Source organism: Anas platyrhynchos, chromosome 7 (assembly GCF_047663525.1).
Source record: "Anas platyrhynchos isolate ZD024472 breed Pekin duck chromosome 7, IASCAAS_PekinDuck_T2T, whole genome shotgun sequence".
Lineage (NCBI taxonomy): Eukaryota > Metazoa > Chordata > Aves > Anseriformes > Anatidae > Anas > Anas platyrhynchos.
Window position 1 is genome coordinate 22,045,387 of NC_092593.1, and position 20,880 is coordinate 22,066,266.

Sequence of the window (20,880 nt, forward strand, 5' to 3'; positions counted from 1 at the left end):
TGCTGGACCAGAACGGGCAGCCCTGCCCTGGGGATCGGTACTCAACTGGACATAGGCAGGGTGAGGGCCTGCTGGGGAGGTACGCGTGGCCTGTGGTGGGGGGCCAGAGTGTTTGCGGGCCAGCAGAGCCCACAGGAGGTAATCACACAAACCCCTGGAGGCTGGTGGGTAACCAAACTGGCTCTCTTTTGAGTCAGTGTTACATACATCAACTAAGTTTGCAACTGCATTGTGACATTGAGCCTTTGGGAGATGCATACGTACAAATTAATGTTAACCCTTTATCCAGATAAAAATGTAAAGAAGGTGAAGCCTGGGGTAGCATATTCCTGAGTGAGTAAAACAGAAATCAGTATTGCAGTGAGGTCTTCTGTGTCAGCCTTCAAATCATCCCAGAATTTCACATCCATCCTCCTGTGCATCTTGGTGGTGTCCTTTATGCTTCAGGAGTTAACGGCATTGTGCATGCAGCGTATGTACCATGCATGGGCTGCAACCCTGGAGGGGTTGGGGATCCGACACTCACAGAGCCTCAGGCGAGGAGTTACGAAGTGTTGGCAGAAACCAAAGGAGAATTGTCCTTGTGGGATGACTAGCTACAGTGGCTTGACTCCGAGTTCTGCTTTCGCTACTGATTAGTGGCAGCTTTACTTCCATCTGCAGAAAGTACCTGGTGTTCTGGAGAGTGTCATAATCACAGCATTATTTTCATTGCAGAAATCAGATGGTATCAAATGTGTAACAAAAGCAAAAGCCTTCCTGTAGCATCAGAAACCAGAGGCAAGATAGCTGGAGAGTCAGCCTGTGATCGGTCTGAATTGAAGGGCTCAGGCTGTCAGCCATGCGAAGGGCTCTCAGTATGGGAGTCACAGTCCAACAGCCTCCCCTTCGCAGGAGAAAAGGAACCAAGTAAAATTGTCTACGGGAGTGAAATTTGGGTGGAGGGGAGAAAAACAGTCAGACGGTTTTCTTTTCAATCCGTATCTCTCACACAGTTGCTGCCCTCCTTTGATATTTGTGCATGGACTGAAGAAGATGTGGTGAGTATCTTGTGCTAATGCGGCCGGCGTTGCGCTGCTGGAGCTCTCTAGCAAATTGCAGTGGGTATGGAGGGAATGCAAGTCAGATCAGAGTATCTGGGTGAGATTGTGCTGCTAGTTGCTTGGGGAAACTTGTGTCCCAGAAAAGCTTTAAAATGACCATGGATAAATTAAGTATTTAAGTGACCTTGATAAAACAGCCACGTTCTTCAATGCCCAGAAAATTTGTGCTGTGAGTTTTCATCAGCCAGCACTGAATTCCTAAACAATCATTAAGGAAACATGGAAGTGCTGCAAGAAGATCTAAGCAAGACTTGTCCTGGAGAAGACAAAATGGGTTTGGAGGTTTCCATGTTGCTGGGATGGAAATTAACTGAGAGTTAAGGGCTTTCATGGGGTGTAGCCTTCTTTTTACTCTCTTGTTCAGTTAAATTGCCTAATACCCTATCTAGCACTCTCCTTGTGTGTGGTGCAACATGAGGTTGTTCAGCTAAGGCTTACAAAAAGATTGCAATGCCAGAGCAAAAGTGAAAATAGCCCTGGCTACTGCTAAGGGCTTAACTTTGGCCCTTTTATCAAATGACAGATTGATAAACTTTGCCTCAGTCCTGTTGTTCCTCATAAAAATAAATTAAGGAACATGGTTGCAAAGTAGAAGGCAGTTAAAAAAATGTAATCACTGATGTTGGAGAATCTTGAGTCCTTTAACCCAAAATACATATTTTAAAAATTATTTTTAAAAAGGAATGATTATACTTGTATGCTCCAGATAACTGTAGTATAAAATTTTGCTGATGTGAACTTCAAAATTGATTGATTTTTTTTTTGCAGTTTTTGTGGATGCAACAACTTACTAGAAAAGGTAAAATCTATTCATGTGTACCTTCCTGTTCATATTCATGAATATAAATACCTTTGTTTATCTTTTCCTCCCCTCAATGGAAAGCCCTGTGGATTTCTGAATAACCTCTCTTATCTTAAGGCGATGCTTCTGGTGAAATGAGTGTATATGCTAGATTGTTTAAGGAACATCATATCACTGGGAAACGATTGCTTCTACTAGAAGAAGAAGATTTAAAGGACATGGGAATTGTTGCCAGAGGACACATCATCCATTTAAAGGTATCTACTAGTATATGTTGAAAGTTAGAGTAAATTATAGTGTAAATATTGAGACGTATTCTACAGTTTTACAGTAATACTAATTAAACAAACAAACAAAAAAGTTATAAAGCAAAATAGCTTGTTTGGTACAAAAAACAAACAAAAAAATAACAACAGATAACAACAGAGTTACAGATTTATATGGCCCTGGAACCCAAAGCCACCTGAACATTCTGTGAGGTGTAAAAATGTGCCATGATCTTCATGCTCCTCCACATTTCTTAGTTTTGTTTGGGGCAGGACAAACAGTACTGCTGGGAGTTTGTCTATAGGGGCCATTTACCCAGAAGAAAGCTTTGGGTATCTTCAGAGAGTGCTCCCTAAGATTTCTCCTCAGCTAAGAGAAGATCAGATATTGAAAAAGTTATTTGAACCTAAATCTCCGAACTTCTCCACTTTCACATCTTGCCTATAACTTAAAACCTACTTTGACCAACAGAACTCCCTTAGACAACTTTTAAGCTAGTTGATTGACAACTAAGTTGCTTTGCTCTTAAGGCTTAGTTTCATGTTTTTCTGAATATCTAATGTTTGCAACGAATTTAGAAAGCTGTAGTCTGGAAAATGTGATCACAGCAGCAGTAACAGTGTTAATACTGTAGCCACAGGAGATAGGTTTCCTGGCAGCCAGCTTTGGAAAAAGATTTCGCTAAAAGCAGCGTCTGGAATTCTGTTGGGTCTCAATGACTTTACCACAATTTACTAGTAAAGAGATACTTCTATCCTAATTGCTAATCCTGCAAATTTAGCTTCATCTCTGTAAGTCACAGAGATTTATTCCCCTTTTGCTCATCAGCTGTTTTTCCATAGCACACACTATTACTGATATCTTTAATTTACATTTCCTACAGGGAAAATTATTGAAACTTAATAAAGTCAATAATGCCCAGAATGAAAGATTTCAGCTTCCTGGGTTGACTGAGCATAAATAAAAACAACCAAAACAACCCCCCAAACATCTCTTTTTCTGATTAAGCAGATCTGACTTAATGTGAAATGGGGTCGATCTAGCGAGACAGTTTCCAGAGCAGAGCTGTATTTTAAACTGCTCTCACATGCCCTAATGTATCTACAATGAAAAGCACAGTGTATGCTGAACTGCCCTGTTGTTTGTGCTGGTATTTGTGGTATTAATACAATACTGAATAATGCTCATCTGATTTTGTTGTGTTCTTTTTTTTATAGACTGCGATTGAGAAGCTAACCCACGACTACCTAAATCTGTTTCATTTTCCACCATTAATTAAGGTAAGTCTGATTGTTTATATAAGAAGTGCTTCTCATGTTGGTACAAATATTTTACTGTTCTCATGTCTCAACTTTCCTGCCGTTGGCTGGAGGGTGAGGCAGCCTCTCACATAGTGGGTCCGTCACTGCTTTGACAAATGCGGGGGGTCAACAGCAGCAATGGGTCTCATCAGAATAAGTGGTATAATACTAGAAGTTGTTTTCAATGAGGCTCTAAGATTTTGTCATGGAACCAGTGCTTCTAAATTAGAAGTCTGCTGGTTGCAATTCCTTTGCTATCATTAATCAGAAATTACATCTAAGAGCCATTCCCTTGAACAAGTCCTGCTGACTGCTTACCTCCAAAGAAAGGCAGACCTCTGAGGAATGAGCCCATCATTCCTCGGTTTATTGACGTTGCAAGGGAGAAGAATTATTTGTAATGTCTGGCTAGCCATGTGCTAACCTGTTGGTTTTCTGATCTCCCTAACAAGAGCTATGGCAAAGGGAGGGAATGTTTGGGAACTTCGGGGTTGCCGGAGCAGATATTTGCCTGATTTAATTCTGGGAGCTAATCAAGCAATTCTAGATTCCGGAGCCAAAAGGAGCATTTTTAGTCATAATTTATTGCAAGGTGATAGAGTGAAATCCACTTAAAGCAAATTTACATAAAGTGAAACACTGTTCCCCGAAGGGGAAAATGAAAGCCTGGATGTTGCTGCTATGCCATGCTGGCTGTAATTCCAGTGAAGGTGGCCACCATGGCATTATGCTGCCGAGGAGCAGCTCGATGAGGAGCAGGGACCACCCAGCACCTCCCAGGTGTGATAGGGGCAGAGTGGTGGCTTCTCATGCTACCTGGCAGGCTTGTAATGCTAGAAAGGCAAACCCCTGCTCCCACAAAAGGCTTTGTTTCTGCTTCCTGGAGGTCTGGGGTAGGCATAAGCTCTCACTTTACCTTGTTTTGGCAGGACTCTGCAGGTGATGCTGAAGAAAACATAGAGAAAGTAGTGAATCTCGAACTTGTTTTTGGCTACCACTTAAAGCCAGGAAATGGTCCAAAGGTAAGCTGGGAATATTGGATCAGCTTGGCTATCTTTTTAGTTACTAACCAGGGTGTCCTGTTTCTTCTGGATGCAAAAAATCACCTGCTGCAAGAGGCTTCTTGTGTTGGAATATGCTGAACTAATATCAAGGTAGCAAGTAGGGCTGAGCCAGTGACGGGCAAGCATGCCTGAGAGTGAGCTAGGAAGAGCATAGTGCTGCAGAACGCTTTGAGTGAAAGCTTTTGTTTCCTCATGAACAATTTTTCTAACCGTCATTTTTGTAATTCGGGCTTTGGCTTTGTTCCCTGTATCCCAACGGGTGTGCAGTAACAATCCATTTAAGCAGAAGAGCCTGTTGCAAATGGAGGAGGTTAATGCTGAGGGACAGTAGGGCAATGGCACATACCTGATGTCAGTGGACGTGCATTAATTTTGTCTTGGCAGAAAGGTGGCGTCTTATTCTGTGACCAGGAAGAGAGGAAAATGTGTGGCATGCTTAGCCGCTGGCTGGGGAGGTCCCACTGCTGCCTCTCTTCCCTCACAGCCCCAGGCAAGGTACAGCCCACTGCAGACAGCAAAACTTATGTGCAGGGGTCCAGCATGCCATATCCATACAAAACCCTAGCTCCATGCTATGTTGATTCAAGTACCTCTCATTGCACCCTGTGTAAGGGGAGTGTTGACAACCCCAGATGTTCCCGCAAAGCATTTCCACCATGTTCTCGAAAGTGAGGATTATCCTGTGCCTTTTATTTTCTTTATCCAGCCTGCCACAGACTCTGAGTTCAAGGGTTTTAGAATTAATCATCTATGTGGAAACGGTGTGCAAAGCATTTCTGAGTTAGAGTCAGGGGTTGTGACAGCAGGATTTGTTTCCTTTTGTATTTGACAAATCTGCATTGTGTGTCCATCCCAAACTTGTGGGTGGCTGACTTTCATCTTGTGTTATCTGACTGCTTTGCTTTCAGGGCATATTGTTTGCAGAAGTCTCTTGATTTCTGTACTTGGTGGTGCTTGCAGAGAAAGCATTTAGGTTTGTACTTAGTAGGAACTTGGACTCGTACTGATATCATTTCATCAATTTGAAAAAAGCATTTTGCTTTTTGTCTGGAGATTTCCTTTTTTTTGTTTGTTTCTTTTATCTTAAGCACTTTTTTTCCTATGACAATTTTCTTTATCACTATGTGAATGACTTAGATTTTGTCAGTGTTCTTGAATGCATGTACCTTATGATGCTTTACCGCTGCTGGTATGTAGGTGTCCATCTTTCCCTCCCATGTGCAACTCCACCAGAAGCAAAAAGGGCATGCAGTACCTTATGTCTCCCTTGTATTTCCAATAGGGGCTGTGAGCCTTAGTACAGGAGGGTGGGCAGTCTGCCCCAGGAATCAACAAGAGGAGGAGAACAGACCTCTGAGAGTTTTAGAGAAATTCAGGTAGCAGTCGTGCCTACTGAGTTTGAGTACAAGCAGCTATTTCAGCTGTGATAGCAAAATTTGTACATGAAGCAGTGTTCCAAATTCTATGGGACAGAAGCTAAATTGTTAATAGAGAATGGGGCTAGGTGATGGTGGTATTTTTTTTTGCATGTTTCTGAAAGCCCAGATGCCCTGGAAGGAGAGCACTTTTTTCAGTTGTTATTTTGTGTTTGCTTTCTTTTGGTCCTGCCTTCCCCAGGGCCTCCTTATTGGAGCTCCCTGCTCCCTGTGCAGTTCTGCCCCTTCCCAAGGAAGCAGCTCTCCTGTGCACTGGCATCCACCCCACTCGGTGATGCCGTCCATGCTGCAGCTCCAGGGAGCGTGCTGTTTGTCACCTGAGGTTGTCTGAGCTGCAAACTTCTTTCCAGGGTCTGTTTAAAAACCCATGCCTGTCTTAGATGTTGAAGTGAAGCCAGTTTTTAAAAGCAACCAAGCGACCTTTCAGGTAGGCTGCTATGGCCAGTGCGAGCAAGGTAGTTTGAGTGAGCAGCACATTAAATGTAACACTAACAAAGCATGCTGTGGTACATAGAATATATAAAATTTGGCTGCCTTGGTTCTTTGAAAATCCCTGGATACAATCTTCTAGCTCCCCTAGAGGCTGCTTCAAAGCAACTACTGCTGCCATCACCCAGATTTGTGGTGAAATGGATATACTGGGGATACCGGTATCATGATTGAAGGGTTTCAATTTCTTTTACTGTCCCATTTTTTATAAGAGCGGTGCCTGTTCCTGTAAAACTAGGTCAGCAGAAACACTTGGGATCATACCTTCCACCATCTTTGCAGCTAAAAAGCTGGCCTACATCAATTTAAAAATAATTTTCTCGAAGGAACTTTGCCCTAATCATCCCCTGTAACGGGCTGCCTACCTAGAAGCATTTTTCCTGTTTCAGCCATGAGTAAAAAGTGGCAATAAGCTCAAATCTGGGTTACAAGTGGAGGATTGTGTTCCCCAGGTAAAGTGTGGACTGCTAGAGCTGTGTGTACCAGGAGAGGTTGTTCAGCTCAGCTGGAGTGGGTGCAGCAAGCAGGAAGGGGGCTATGCAGGGGAGTAGCTGGTGCTGGGGGTGTTTCTCCCCTTGCTGGCTCTGCCCTATTCCCCTGGGCTGAGCACACAAGTCATTGTAGGCTAAAGGAAACACTGACTTCCCAGTATGCAACTTTACCATCTGCAGATTTGTTATCTAATTTAAACTGCATCTGCTAGTGGGATTATGTTGGTTTCCACTAGCTGATAGATGCAGTCATTTCATTACAGTTTCCTTCCCTTTTTAGCTGCATCTTTGGAGGTGATGAAAGCTTGGTTGACCTTTGTGCTCTCTGAATGCATCAGGAGTGAGCACTGCAAAGCTAACCTGGTTTTCAGAGGTTTCTCTTCCAACTCTTGTAGTTCAAGTTATGTGGTTACTTCCATTTACTTCCTTTTAATGACCTTTCCATACACAGTTCCCGCTGAGCTGAAAGGTGATAGCTTTAGGCATTTTGTAAGAATTTTTATTCCACAAATTAAAAAAAAAGGGGGGGGACCAATTAACTCCAAGATGCCAAAGAGGGTAAAAAACAAACCCTGGCAATTGTGGCTTGAGCTGATTCGCAGAACTGCAGAGGGAATTTTCAATGGCTTTCTCATCCTAGGTGGCTCATTAAAATTTCCCAATCAGGGAAAGGTGTCTGAGCTGTGTCGGCTCCACACTGATGAATCATCCAACCTTAAGAAGGATGGTTCACAGTCTTTTTGTCTCCTGTTGATGCATTCTTTATTTTTGGTCCTCAGAAAGGCAGATTTCACCATGCCTTTGAATGTTTTCATTTTTACTGAGTGTGGCACAATCTGACCTACATCCAAACACAAAGCCTTGAAGTTGGCTCACCATTTTTGCCTTATTTTTCCCCTCTCCCTCCATTTGACAAGGTAAGGAGCAGAACCTCATCAAAACATCCACTGTGTGAACTATTTTCTAGCCTCAAATATCCAAATGGGGATATATTTCAATGCTGTTTGATGCTGCTATTTAAATGTGTAGTGCAAAAGTGCATATAATATTAAAGCTACTTCATAGAGAAGTTTTGACCAACTCTTCCTGTGGAGAAACATGGACTGGCAAAATGTGGCACTACAGGACAAAACAGTACTAAAATAGCTGTATCTGGCCTGTAATTTCAAGTGTTTGAGGCCACTTCTACTGCTTCTTCCTCGCCACCCACCCACTGTGCTGATACTGATAAAACCCTTATTTACTTTCTTTAAACTAATTCCTAGTTCAGAAAGATGAGGTATAATGTCACTGGTTTAGTTTGCTGAGGTACTTGGCACATTACAAACCCAATAAATGTAAAGCAGTGTCCTAGGTCAAAAATTTTAAATTTCAGATTTGTTATTTTTCAGTTGTGTCCTACTGTCTTTATCTGACCCATCCTTCTCAAGATATTTGCAAGTAGCTTGACTTTCTAGTGTGGGGTTATTTAACCTTACCTCAAAAGCTCATCACCCAGAGCCTGTCTCATTAAACCTCAGGGCACTCCATACTAAAGGCTGAGTCAGTGCAAGCAGCACAGTGGCTGTGTTTGTGTGCCATTCTCATAGGTTTGCTCAGACTCTAATAAGTAGTCAGTAAAGTGGTAAATACTTTCTTAAGGAAAAAAAAACAACAAAACTATACTGTAAAATAATGCCACAGCCGTATTTAAACATAACCATCAAGAGTAACTGCTGTTAATGCAGTCCACCGGCAGTGGATCAGTGGCAGTGTCAGACATTTAGTGCGGGCTGCCTGAGCTCCTTGTGTGTTCTTTCAGAGGGCTTTCCTGGGTCAGGCTGTGTCTGCACAAGGGCACACATGGAGGCAGCCCCATGTCGGTGGGGCCACTGTGCCTGCTCTGCTCTGGCATGTTTCCCCCTGTGCTCGGTGGGAAGTGCCCCGCAGGAGCACAGGGCTGGAAGTGATGGCTCCTGCATGGTGGTCGCCAAAGGGCCCTGTGTTTTCCACACATCCACATCCAAAGTCCAGCCACATGGCTACCTGAGGGCACAGCGCGGTGTGTTGGCAGCGCTGGCGGCGTGCACAGGAGGAGGAAGGCCCCGCGCCTCCTCAGGCCAGCTGCCAGCCTGCCGTGGCCTGTTGCCTGGCCAAGGAGCAGGAGCTCTGGCTTTCTGGGAGGCTGAGCTGGCAACATAAACACATCTTCTGCTCGCTTTGTTTCTTTACGTTAAGAGCGTCTCTCTCGCAAAGCCTCCCCTCCGCCCCTGTTTTTCTCTTCCTCACGAGTGAAACAAAACCGGCGGCGGAGCCACCTTGTCTTGCTGGAGCCTGGCTGACAACAGCCTGCCCTGACCTGAGACACGAGCCATTGTTAAGGGTATAACACATTTACATATTTTGCAATAAAACATCAGTTATTTGCATTACTGTGTCAAGTTTTATTTGATTCTTTCACCTAAAAATGACTCATTTTCCTTTCTTGTATTTTAAAAACCAACTACTCTAAGCTTGTTTGAGAATAATCAAAAATTGCCCATTTAGCTAGAAGTCATTTTCTTTTCAAAAGGCAAATGTTATTTAATCTTTCAGCTGTTCATTGTGCCATCATAAATACTTTCTTTTCAGCACAGTTGTGGGGACTGAAATGAGCCCACTAATTGCCTCCCATTTCGACTGACATGTGGTGGTTTAGTGGAAAGAGAACACAGCGGGGAGAAGGAAATAGGAGGCTGAGAAAATGAGAGCTAATTATTTTCACTGCCTCATGTCAGGCTCTGTGTCAGCCTTGTTTTTACAAACTGGAAGGTTTAGCACTAAATAAAACAAACTGGCGTCATGTTTTTATATACTGGCAGTGTCATGGAAGCAGCTGCACATCTCAAAGACAATATAATGCCTGCATTCGCATGGACACCATCTGACAGCCACTGTGAGCCACTGCTAATGAGGATATCACAGTGGTGCCAAGTGAAAGGTGCTGAATTATGTATGATTCTTCATCAGTGCAGCAATAGTCCTGTACATCATTATGAGACATTGTTTTGCTGAAGAGATTAAAACATTCTTAGTTCCAGACCCTGCAACCTATACACGCTACAAGAGGTTATTAATGGAATTTTTAGGGAGAGTTTCTTGTGGATTTCTTTTTGGTTAAAAATATCTCATGGGACAAAGCCGTGGTGGGTCATGACACTATATATATAAAGAAGAGAAGCAAATTAACCGTAATTGTGTTATCTTCCTTTAAATCCAGAATAATAAAATATAGTGTAGCAGGGTGATACATAATGATAAATAACCCAAGTGCTGTCACTAGATGTTCAACTCTAATGCCTTTAAAACAGCAGGTTTCAGCAGCTGAGATAGATAATAGCTAAGAATGTAAAGGAGCTTCTGGGGACCTAAATAATCAACATGCTACTACTTTTAGTACCAGCATGACCAACATTTTTTTTTTCATATTTGTTTCATCTTGTGTTACATCTTACTTTTCTTCTAATATCCAGTTGCTTGCTACAATGCCGTTTCTGTTTTTTCTTGAATCATAAAAAAAAAAAAAAGTTTATTGCAACCGCTGATTTTAAAATGAATCCTGGACTTGGGCCTCCTTGGAAAATGAGGTGTCTCCCCAGCAGTAGTTTGAAGCTGCTGTTGCAGGAGACATGTTTGTTGTTTAAAGCCTGCGCCTGAGCTTTTTCATTTCCCTTTCAGTTTTTGTTACAGACATTAGTACATACGGGGTTAAAGGAGTATCGTCACTGCAGTAAGCAGGAGACTTAATTTTTAAAGTGTTCTTATTTTCTGTTTTGAAGATGAGAAGTGGCTCAAAATACATATGTGATTTGCTTTTCTGCTTCCACTGTCATTTGCAGAGGCTGCTGATTTAGTAGCTTTGTCAAAATGTTATTCAGAAATGTTTTCCACCCAGAGTTTTACTGGTTGTACCTCTCAATTATGAAACTATTTTTTTTTTAACAAAAAGCTAAAATTATTTAAATCAAAATAGAACAGGTAAATATTGAGATGTACTTTGATGTTTGAATTACAAGATGTCCAGGGAAATCTCTTTGAAGCACCTTGTGTATGTATATTTATCAACCAGACATTTTGAATAAGCCATTTCCAAATTATTTTCCCACATAAGTCTGTCACTAAATGTATTCTCGAGCCAAGAAAGCTTTTGGCTCCAATTCATCAAAGATTTGAAATACATATTCTTGGTTATTCTAGCCCAATATTTGCTTATGTTGAGCATCTCTCTCCTATTCATGGCTAAATAAGAACCTAAAAATCAGTTAGAAAACAGGAAAATATGTCCCATTTTGTGGTCACATATCTAGCATTATTTCTTGTGTGGCTGAGCAAAATAAGTTTATAAGAAAAGTAGCCAACTACTTATCTTAGATATTTCCCAAGGATCTTGATTCAGAAGGCACCAAGCTTGTTTCTTTCTCCATCCTTTTCCTTTCTTCCTTCCCTGTTTTTTTTTCTTCTTTTCTATCTTTTCTTTTTTCTGCCAGCCTCTCCTCTCTCTCTTTCTTTTTATTCTCTACTCCCTGCCCCCCCCAATCTGCTGACTATTTTACAATAGTGCAAAGTTAAAACCTTCCCAAATAAAACGAGACACACATTTTCAAGTGAGCAGGGAGCACACATTTAGCGCTGTCATTTGCTCTTTCAGTATCTGTGCGGTATGCCTGGAGAGGACTCCGAGGAGGATGGAAGGTTTGGGGGCTGGATTTTAAGGACGGGTGAGCGTGTTTCTGCCTCTGAAGCTGTGGCTTATAGCAGGGGAAAGCGGCGTTTGTGCAAGGCTTGTGCATCCACAACTGCGTGGGGCAGCCTGATTCGTTACTGCATGGAGAGGGCTCCTGCATGCACGGCTGAGCCGGCAAGGGGCTGGGCACTGGCAGGTGCCCACTGCCTGCCAGACACTGTATTTACAGAGTCTGTCAGCCTTGTCTTTAAAGATGGGAGTTTCATTTACGTGGTTGATTGAAACAAGCTTGTATTTTCCAGACTTGGTCTGTATGGAGCACAAAACCCCGAGCCGTGAAGGTGCGGGAGCCCTGTCACAAGGCAGCAGACAGCTCTGGCACTCGGTGCTTGGCGCTGGCTCACAGCAGGAGATGCGCTGAATTAGCGGAGTGGTAGCGTTTTATGGCAATGTTTTGTTCTTCACTTGGCTGAGGTGTTTTTGTGAAACTAAAAAATGTCACCAAGCATCTTGTCTCTAACCTCAGTTTAGGTGTGCAACAGGGAATCCAGGTAGCACAAATTTAGGAAATCCTGCAAAAAAGTCTGGCAAGGAGGACAGCACAGACAGGAAGAGGAGCACACTTTGAGAGGAGAGGACGAATCAAAGGCAGCTTGCTCCACTGTTGCTGTTCAGTCACATAGCATGTACAGTCCTTAGCTGACATCAGGGCCAGTGCGGCATGCTGCCCCTACCCACCTGGGAAGAGACAGGCATAACCCCAGAGGAGCCCACAACCCAAAGCAGCAGGAAAGAAGAAGGACATGCAAAGTGATGTGGTCTGTGGTTAGGAAATGGAGGCACGGAGAGATTTCAGCACCTTATCAGGTAGTACAGGAAAATGATGGCAGAACTGGAAGCTGAATTTGGTGCATCCGAGTCCTGGGCCAGTGCCCTGACCACTGGACTGCACTACCCACTGCTCGACAGGGCGATGCAAAAAATAACCCGCACGTCCACTCTCCTCGTAAAATGCAGCAGCTTTCAATGGGGACAGATGGACACACAGGGCCAAATGCTTTCATAAGCATAATTTGTTTCGTGGTTCGGAAATGATTATACTCCAGTTTTCTTTTATCTTGGAATTGCCAATTCAATGCCTGATTGAAAGCTTTGAGACTTCTGAGGGCTGAGCTCCTACGTTACATTTATGAGAGATGCACGTGCAAACACTAGCAGCTAATCGCATGTACAAACGGATATCTCTTAGGCTGCTGTACATTTGTGTGTGCAAATAACTGCTTATACCAGCCCTTGGCCATAGGCGGCCATCTGTGTCCCCATTGAAAATGTTTGCATTTTTTGAGCAGTGTTAAGGAGATGACTGCCTCCTGCAAATGATTGCACCTGCCTGGCCAGCGACACATGGGATGCTCCTGAACCCCTGGCATATCTGGAGGGGTTCCTGCCTCTGCAAAGGGCAGTCCCCAGCCTGGCTGCACAGAGATGAAGATGCCCTGCTTCACTGCAGCCCTCCCTTGTCCCTCAGGGACTGATTTCTGGAGGAGCTCACTGCACTGGACACTATCAAATCCCTAAAGCACCTGCTGAGCACACCAGCAGATCTCCAGTTCCCAGGGCCTGCTGTCCCCAATGGGAGCCTCCCTGACCATGGTCAGGGACCCTGGTCGTGCTGCTTAACCCACACCAGCTGTACTGCAGGATGCAGCTGGAGCCATCAGCCTCTTGCAGGCTCACACCTGTGCAAAGTGCTGGATGGTGGCCCTGTGTTGAGCTCATGGGATTGCTTAAAGACACCTTTCATTGCCATGATGCTGGGTGATGGCTCCCATAGGTGCACTGTGCCCCTCCTGCCATGTGAGCGTGCACAGCTCCTGTCTCCTGCTCACACGGGCTGTCTGTGCTGGTGGGTGAAGTGCCACTGTTCTCAGACCTGCCAACGTGGAAACTGTCTCTTAGGGTGAGCTCAGCAGGGAGCAAGCCAGAGAAACGGAGGGTTTTCCACTAGCAACACTTTCACTGGAAAAGTGCATATCCTGAAATATGTATATGTTGCTTGCCTTTTTTTTCCTATATGGAGAGGATTAGGTTTGGTTTGGTTAGTCTTGTTTTTTTGTTTTGTTTCGTTTTGTGTTTATATTATTATTATTATAACAATCCAACATTCTTTTTTTTTATTATTATTCATAGGATTGTAAATGGAAAATGTACATGGAGATGGATGGGGATGAAATTGCAATAACCTACATAAAAGACGTGACATTCAACACTAACCTACCTGATGTAGAGATTTTAAAGATGACAAAGGTATTTACAGCCTTAAAGCTTTCACAAATTCACAGATCTCAAACAAAGACATTAAAATACCACAGCAGTCGACTTTTGTGCTTGTGGAAGCTCAGTCTCTTGACAGCTTTTAAATAAAATGCACATTTTAAACAGATTTGTATCATAATAGGAGCTAGGTATTTTGGTTCTCTTTTAAGCTGACAATAATGCTAACAATAGAAAAATAAGAGAAGGAAGTAATTTATATTTTCTTGTTTTAATTCCACGTTATGTCCTCTGAGTGTATTACCCCTTTTAAAGATAAGAATGTTCAAAAATTACTTTCCTTTTCAAGAAGAGAAAGTGATTTGAATGTTCTAATTTAAAACTTCATGTGATGTCTGTTTTTTTTCTCCCTTTTTTTTTTTTTTTGGACATGGTTTTAGAACTTTTACATGCTTCTAAATCACCCTATTTCATGCAATGATGGGTTCCAAAGACTGAAACCCATCAACATGTTGATCACAGGCAGTACAGCCCTGAACATCTGCAATTCAGTGTCACTGGGCATTTACCTTATTTCAGAACCTGCCTGTAAGTATTTACCAGCCAGCATTTAGACTGCTTTTACCATAACCAACGAAAGCTTTGTTAATGCACAGGACATTCTGTATATTGTTATTTTAATTGATTGTTTTTATTAATAAGCTCCACTTGATAATAGCTCCCGCAATAAATGAAAAAATATACAGCTCGATTACCAGTTAGAATGCTGCTCTAATGTGCACTGATTCAAAACAAAACCAAAACAACAAAAAAAAAAACACACTCCCGAATGCTTTTAACTGTGTATTATTTTTTTTTTGCCAGATTTTGTTTGTTTTCTGAAGGAACAACTAAAAAGCATACTCTCAACAGAATTTTAGGGAAAATATGAAAGTATGTGTCTTTGATAGAAAGGATTCTCATATTTAATTCTTGTTAGTACTATTGTTATGGTTAGTGATTTCTGGAGCTTCACTGTTGTGATTTTATTGTGGTTATTATTTCATTGCAAGATAGCTTTCTGCTTAATTTTCAGAACTTCCATCCTGACCATTTTACTAAAAAATAAAAGGCTTGAAGTTAAACAAAACAATCACCAGATACAATAAGATTAACTTTTAACATATTTCAACATTTTGTTGTCTGACAGGGACTATCTCCAAGAATCTTTAGGTATTTCTTCTTCCTGGTCTCTGGAAATCTACTACAAAAAAATTGAGCATGCATAAAAATGAAAAAGTGTGATTTACCATGAAAATATTCCATGTTGTCTTATTTACAGTCAGCTTTGGAAATCTCTTCTCAGTCTTCTTTTGTAAACAAGGAAGTAAAAAAAAAAATCAAAATATATTGCTTTGTCTCATAAAATTTTAAGAAAAAGTATTGGTGTTAACAATATGGAAAAGGTTGAAAAATGGCAAAAGTTGAAAATATCTTTGGGGTGTTTCAGCAAAAGGCCGGGAGATGAAAAGCACCTTGTAAAATTTCCACCATGTTTTTTTTAGCCCCCATTTGTTATGGAGAAATGGATTGTGGGGATGGAAGAACACCAGTCTGTAGAATATGTTGTTACATATGAGGTAAGTGCTAAGAAACAAACAAAAAAATGTTCATCCAAGATAAAACCTTCATGGGAGATGTGAAAATAGCATCCTCTGGCTCCTTTGTATCCTATAATCAAGTCTCATCACCCTGTAATTAATTGTAAAATCTAAAGTTTGGAGCAAAAGCTGAAAGAGGTTTACAGAGACTATGTCCTCAGGCAGCTGGTTGAAACAGCTCTTTTTCTCAAGGACAAAAACTCCTTTTGCTTGAGGTGTGATGGTCAGTGTGCTTGCATTACCTGGAAACTGTGTTATTTACCTTTACAGTGAAGTTCTTATTAAGAGAACTGAGGAGCAACAGGAGAAGAAAGAGAATGATAAGAGTAAAAAAAAAAAAAATAAAATCTAGAAGACAATTTAACCATGTGCTGTGATAGATATTAACCTGTTTAAAGAAAGTTTGTGGTTACTTACAAAAGTATTTTATGAAGACCAGTGCTGTGCTTCACACTGAGGCTAATAATCAAGATTCCAGCTCTGTCCTGAGCAAGGATTCAAACACTGATGGAGAGATGGGGAGGTCGTGGACCTTCTTGACTTGTCTCAGATATGAAGAACAGCAGTTTTCTGTTGCTGCCACAATAACCCTAGGTTCTTTCAGGCTGGAATTTCTCACAAGAGTCATAGGCCTGTAATTGAACTTGATACTCCAAAAAAGTTATTGTGGAGGATTCCCCTGCAAAAATACCTGCTGCTACTTTTAGCAGAAAGCATTGCCTGTGTGATATTCACATTAATATGACAAGTAAAATACATTTTTTTTGTATTTGTAGAGGAAGGCCTTCAGATCTTTCCTCCATATGGTACATGAATTGAAATACTTGTTCACTACCACATTTTTAGCATAATCATAAAATACTAGCCAAAATTATTCAGAGGCTAAAAATACATGAGAACTGTCTACATGATTTTGCAAAAAAAAACAAAACAAAAACCACTCTATATTCAAAGTGCTGTAGCTGCCCAGACACTAGTGGAAGCTCTCTGTGAGGAGAGCATAGTGGGTTGTGCATTGTTATGTCCTTGTGCCTTGTGTCCTCATGTGTGTTGTGTCCTTCTTGAGCAGAGCGACGTTAGAGCTCCCAAAACCACCAGGCATGTCCAAGCTATCCACTGGAGCAAGGTGAAAGTGCAGGATGAGGTCGAGGCAGTACAGCTCATAATACAGACCTCGCTCCCCAACTCGGAGGGGCATTCACGGAGCAGGTCTGACTCAAGTAAGTCACTACAAACAAAAATACTTCTTCTCTAAAACCCCAAATGCTTCACATCTTCTATTATTAAGCAGCTTTAAATACAACACATCAGTAATCCATGGGAACATGAAAATCTCCAGGTTTTAGTCGAAATAGTTAATCTGAATACTGGACAAAAAGTTTGCCCCAAGAGAAATGCCCCTTCTCTGCACAAATTTCAGCATATGAACGGTACCCTTGCTGCTGTGCAGCCCTAGGGAAGGTGCTCAGCTCCTGCTATCTCACAGGCTGGTTGTTCTATGCTCAGAGCTGCTGCGGTGCAACCCAGCTCCAGCTCAGGACCATACAGCTGCACCAGCGTAAAGCTGTCACCATGTGTCCACCAGCGAGGTGGGACTTACCGCCATGGATGCACTCATAACAGCTTTGGGACTGGACTGAGAGCACAGGTAGGATACTGTAATTATCTGTGTAGTTGTGCCCTGGATGAAGATGTGTTTCTTGATCAGAATGTCAGCAAAGCATCTGCTGGGAAAGAAGACAACCTCGTATGTCCCTACCCTCCATCTGTTGGGAAGAATGGAGTTTTCCATAGCCCTGTTGGGAATTTTGGAAGCCAGTGCTTTCAGCAACTTTTGTCTGAAGAGCATGCTGGCATTCTGTCCCAGCAATCCAAACTCAGCAGAAGTACTGCGGTCAGCTCTTTCCTCCTGCTCTTGGCCACCCAGCGTGCAGACAGCTTTGCACAAATGTGCTTGGATATGGGTGCCTCCTGGAAGAACTGGGTGGATGCCGATGACTCTTCCTGTGCGGCCAGCACTCTTGCAATGGGGGGGCATATACCAAGGCTGTAGCCTCAACTGCACATGGCGGGGGGGACAAGAAGTCCCCTCTAGATATTATGCTGTTTTGTTAAATGCTGCCAGCCTGGCAGACCCCACAGGCGCTCCTGATGGCCAGCTCTGCTGTAAAGAGGAGTGAAAATCTTCCCAATGAACTCTTTGTCCACAGCTCAACCTGCCTGTTTAGGCCTGCCCTAAGGTTTTTTTCTGACCCAGTTCACATTAGTTCTGTAGAAATGTTTGGGCTGGGGTAGCTGAGGGGCAGCATGGGAGCTATAACAAGATAGCAGTCAGCAGAGGGTGGATTTCTACAATTATGTAGCACTATCGCCACATGTAGAAGAGTGGCCTCATGAATTGTGTGCTGGTGGTGTAGACTACAGACACAAAATGGGTGTTCTTATTCCTAAGCAATTGTACCTTGATCCATTTGCAGCACAACTGTTTTGAAATGCAGGTGGGAAACTGCATATCCTGAAAGACACATCTTCACTGCAGATTAGCTATGGTCATCCAGGTTACTCTAGTTTTGGGGTGATGAGCCATACAGCCATACCCAAGTGTGGTGTTGTATCTTCACAGGTTGGCTCTGCTGCAGTAAGCCAAGCTGCTTTCATTTTTTTATGGCGAGTGGTGGGAGAGCTTGTCTGTCCCTCTGGCACTTGGAGGAGTTGCACGAAGTCACTAATGTATTGTCAGCACCCAAGTAAATAGGCACAGTTCAGAGGAGATGGGTTACCAGCCAATGTGAAAGCTGTGCCTCAGCTCTAGAAAATCTTCTGGCCTGTCTTCTTTACCAAACCACCTACCCCAGATTTAAAACACCACCAAATCCAAGCACAAAGGTAAGGGTAATACTAGTGTAAGAAGCTAAAATAACCACCAGTGAAGACACTACCCCAATGGGTTACTGAGTGGAGCATTTAATTCAGTGTTACAGAGTTGGTGGCTCAGAGACCATATGACGGAGAAGCCCACAGCCCATGAAAGGCTTGAAGAAAGGGGCAGTTCCACGGGTTGACACTGGGAGTCCCTGCTGGGCAGCTGGTCTCTGGGCCAGGCACCACAGGCAGCCATAAGAAGCAGGGACTTAGGGGGCCAAAGGGAAATGCTCATGCAGTGCTAGTGCTTGTCCCAAATGGTATGTGGTGGTCACCTGAGAACTGGTAGCAAACAGAAACCCAAAATTAAGTCCTGAGACAGCTGCTTCCAGATTTATGAGATCTGTGTATTACATCCAAAGTCTTGGTAGGAAGGTATGGGGGAATGGCAGAGATGACAACCTAGCAAGGACAGAGCTGCTACCCAGCTCCTGCAAAACTCCCCAGGCAGGTGCAGCATTGCAGTAAGGGGTAGAGGAGGAGGTCTTTCCTCTGGAGACGAGCAAAAAGCAAGAGAGGAAGTGGAGTCCTCCGCTGTGGATAATAAAATTTTGGTTGTGTTTATCCTGCTGCAAGCTGCCAGGGCCATGCTTTCTGATTGGAATGATATTAGCAATCTTTAAGAACAAATCATTTGAATCTCCCTAGAACAAAATTACATAAGCTACATTTTCTGCCTGAAGCTGGATAGAGGCTGTGGGGTGCAGCTGTGCCTTACTATGTGAAGTATGTGAAGTGGATTGACTTCTGAATTTGTAGTGATGATAACAAACAAAATGGCTCTGGCTATCATGGTGAGAAAATGGAGAGAGGGGAGGTGAGTCTGGCAACTTCAGCAGCGGTTTGCATTGCCTCAGTCATTGTGAACGGCATGGCCAGTGCTGGCTGGGAGTGATGCTGGGCAGAGGGCAACGCCACAGTGGTGCCAGTCCTGAAGGTGCCAGTCCATGGCTGTACTGGAGGTCTCCAGGCTCTTTTATTGTGAAAGCTGAGGAGGAATCTGCAGAGACTGCCAAGAACATCACAAAAATATTTAAAACCTGTTTGAGTTAAAAATGCTGGGAGGCACTTGGGAGTAGAAACCCAACTGAGCAGCCAAATGGATGGTCCAATAAGTATTTCTAGTCTAAGATCCATGATCTGCATGGGCATCAGATATACCTGCATCACTTAGTATTTTAAAAGTCCATAATGTTGAATATACTCAAAGCTAGAATTATTTTCTGCAAGGCTGGGAGGGAAATGTTGACTGGAGATACGTAATGTTCTCAGAGAGAGAAAACCTCCTACTTAACCTCATACACGATCTAGACCACGTTTTTCTATCACTTTGCACAAAGCTGACCTTGTTTTCCTTTACCTGCCAGGCATTGACAGCCAGTGGATGAAGACGCTGCGCATGCACCAGCTAGCCAAGGCCACGTCTCTCCAGCACGGCCACCCCCACAGCCCGACCTCCATGACACAGTACCTGCCCTACCTTCGGAGCCAGGACTCCTACGCCGCCGCAGTGAGGCGGACGCGCGGTCCCGTCAGCTACCAGTTCACCTCCATCAGCCACTCCAGGAACTCCTCTCCCCTCTCGCACAGTTTGATGAGAAACCTGTCAAATCTGCACCTCAACTCAAAGGGCAGCAGCACCTCCAGCACGGCCTCAGACACCGCTTCGGAGAGGGACAGGTCCACAGGCAAGGCGAGGAACGCCTCTCACAGTGGCAACTCCCGCAGCTCCTCTGATGGGCGGCACAGCGGGACGAGCTCCCCGGTGCCCCCCAGGACCTCAGGCAGGGCCTACAGGACCTCCTCGACACCCCCGGCCCCTGAGCACCGCAGGTATTCCCGCAACCCGCCCTGGCCCAAGGCCATCCCGGGCATGCCCCTGCAGGGCGAGAGCGAGCCCAGGAGAGGCGAAGGGGAGGGCAGGGTGAGCGAGGGAGGGTGGATAAAGGTGCAGAACACGAGGAAACCCTACAGGCAGAGCACCGGCAAGCCGGGTAGGGAGAGGCCCAGGGGGAGCTGGCGGGGCCGGAGGACGTTCTGAGGGGGGCATCAGCTGCGAGCTATGGCAGAGCCAGCTTCCTCTCTTATTTCACTGAACGCTCGACTGGGAGATGACACGTGCTTCTGCTCGACGTGCTCCAGCTCTCAGCACACTGCACTGAAGCCACGACACTACCTCGCTGGGCCGGCCAGCTGCACGGCACCACGCAGTGCCAGACGGTGGACGGGAGGAACTGCCACACCTGCCCTCGGCACAGTGGATCTCTTCCCTCCCAGTACTGACAAATTTAGTCTGGTTGCATCCCCTCCCTTCAGCTGCTCATGTTCTTAGCTGACTGGATATGCACTAATTTGCTTATTATTTCAATAATAAAATCAGTAAGACACA

At 43.8% G+C, this 20,880-nt stretch overlaps 1 protein-coding gene across 4 annotated transcripts in view; it reads left to right on the forward strand.

Annotated features, from left to right (window-relative positions):
- The window catches only part of MAP3K20 (mitogen-activated protein kinase kinase kinase 20), a 92,609-nt gene extending 71,729 nt beyond the window's left edge, over positions 1-20,880 (forward strand). For all 4 annotated transcript variants that reach the window (XM_027461181.3, XM_027461180.3, XM_027461179.3 and 1 more), the window contains exons 12-20: positions 996-1,040; positions 1,872-1,902; positions 2,023-2,162; positions 3,390-3,452; positions 4,403-4,495; positions 13,846-13,962; positions 15,474-15,548; positions 16,639-16,789; positions 19,859-20,880. In XM_027461181.3, coding sequence (XP_027316982.1) covers positions 996-1,040; positions 1,872-1,902; positions 2,023-2,162; positions 3,390-3,452; positions 4,403-4,495; positions 13,846-13,962; positions 15,474-15,548; positions 16,639-16,789; positions 19,859-20,532 — 1,389 coding nt within the window. In that variant the 3' untranslated portion in view covers positions 20,533-20,880. The remainder of the gene's footprint in view (positions 1-995; positions 1,041-1,871; positions 1,903-2,022; positions 2,163-3,389; positions 3,453-4,402; positions 4,496-13,845; positions 13,963-15,473; positions 15,549-16,638; positions 16,790-19,858) is intronic.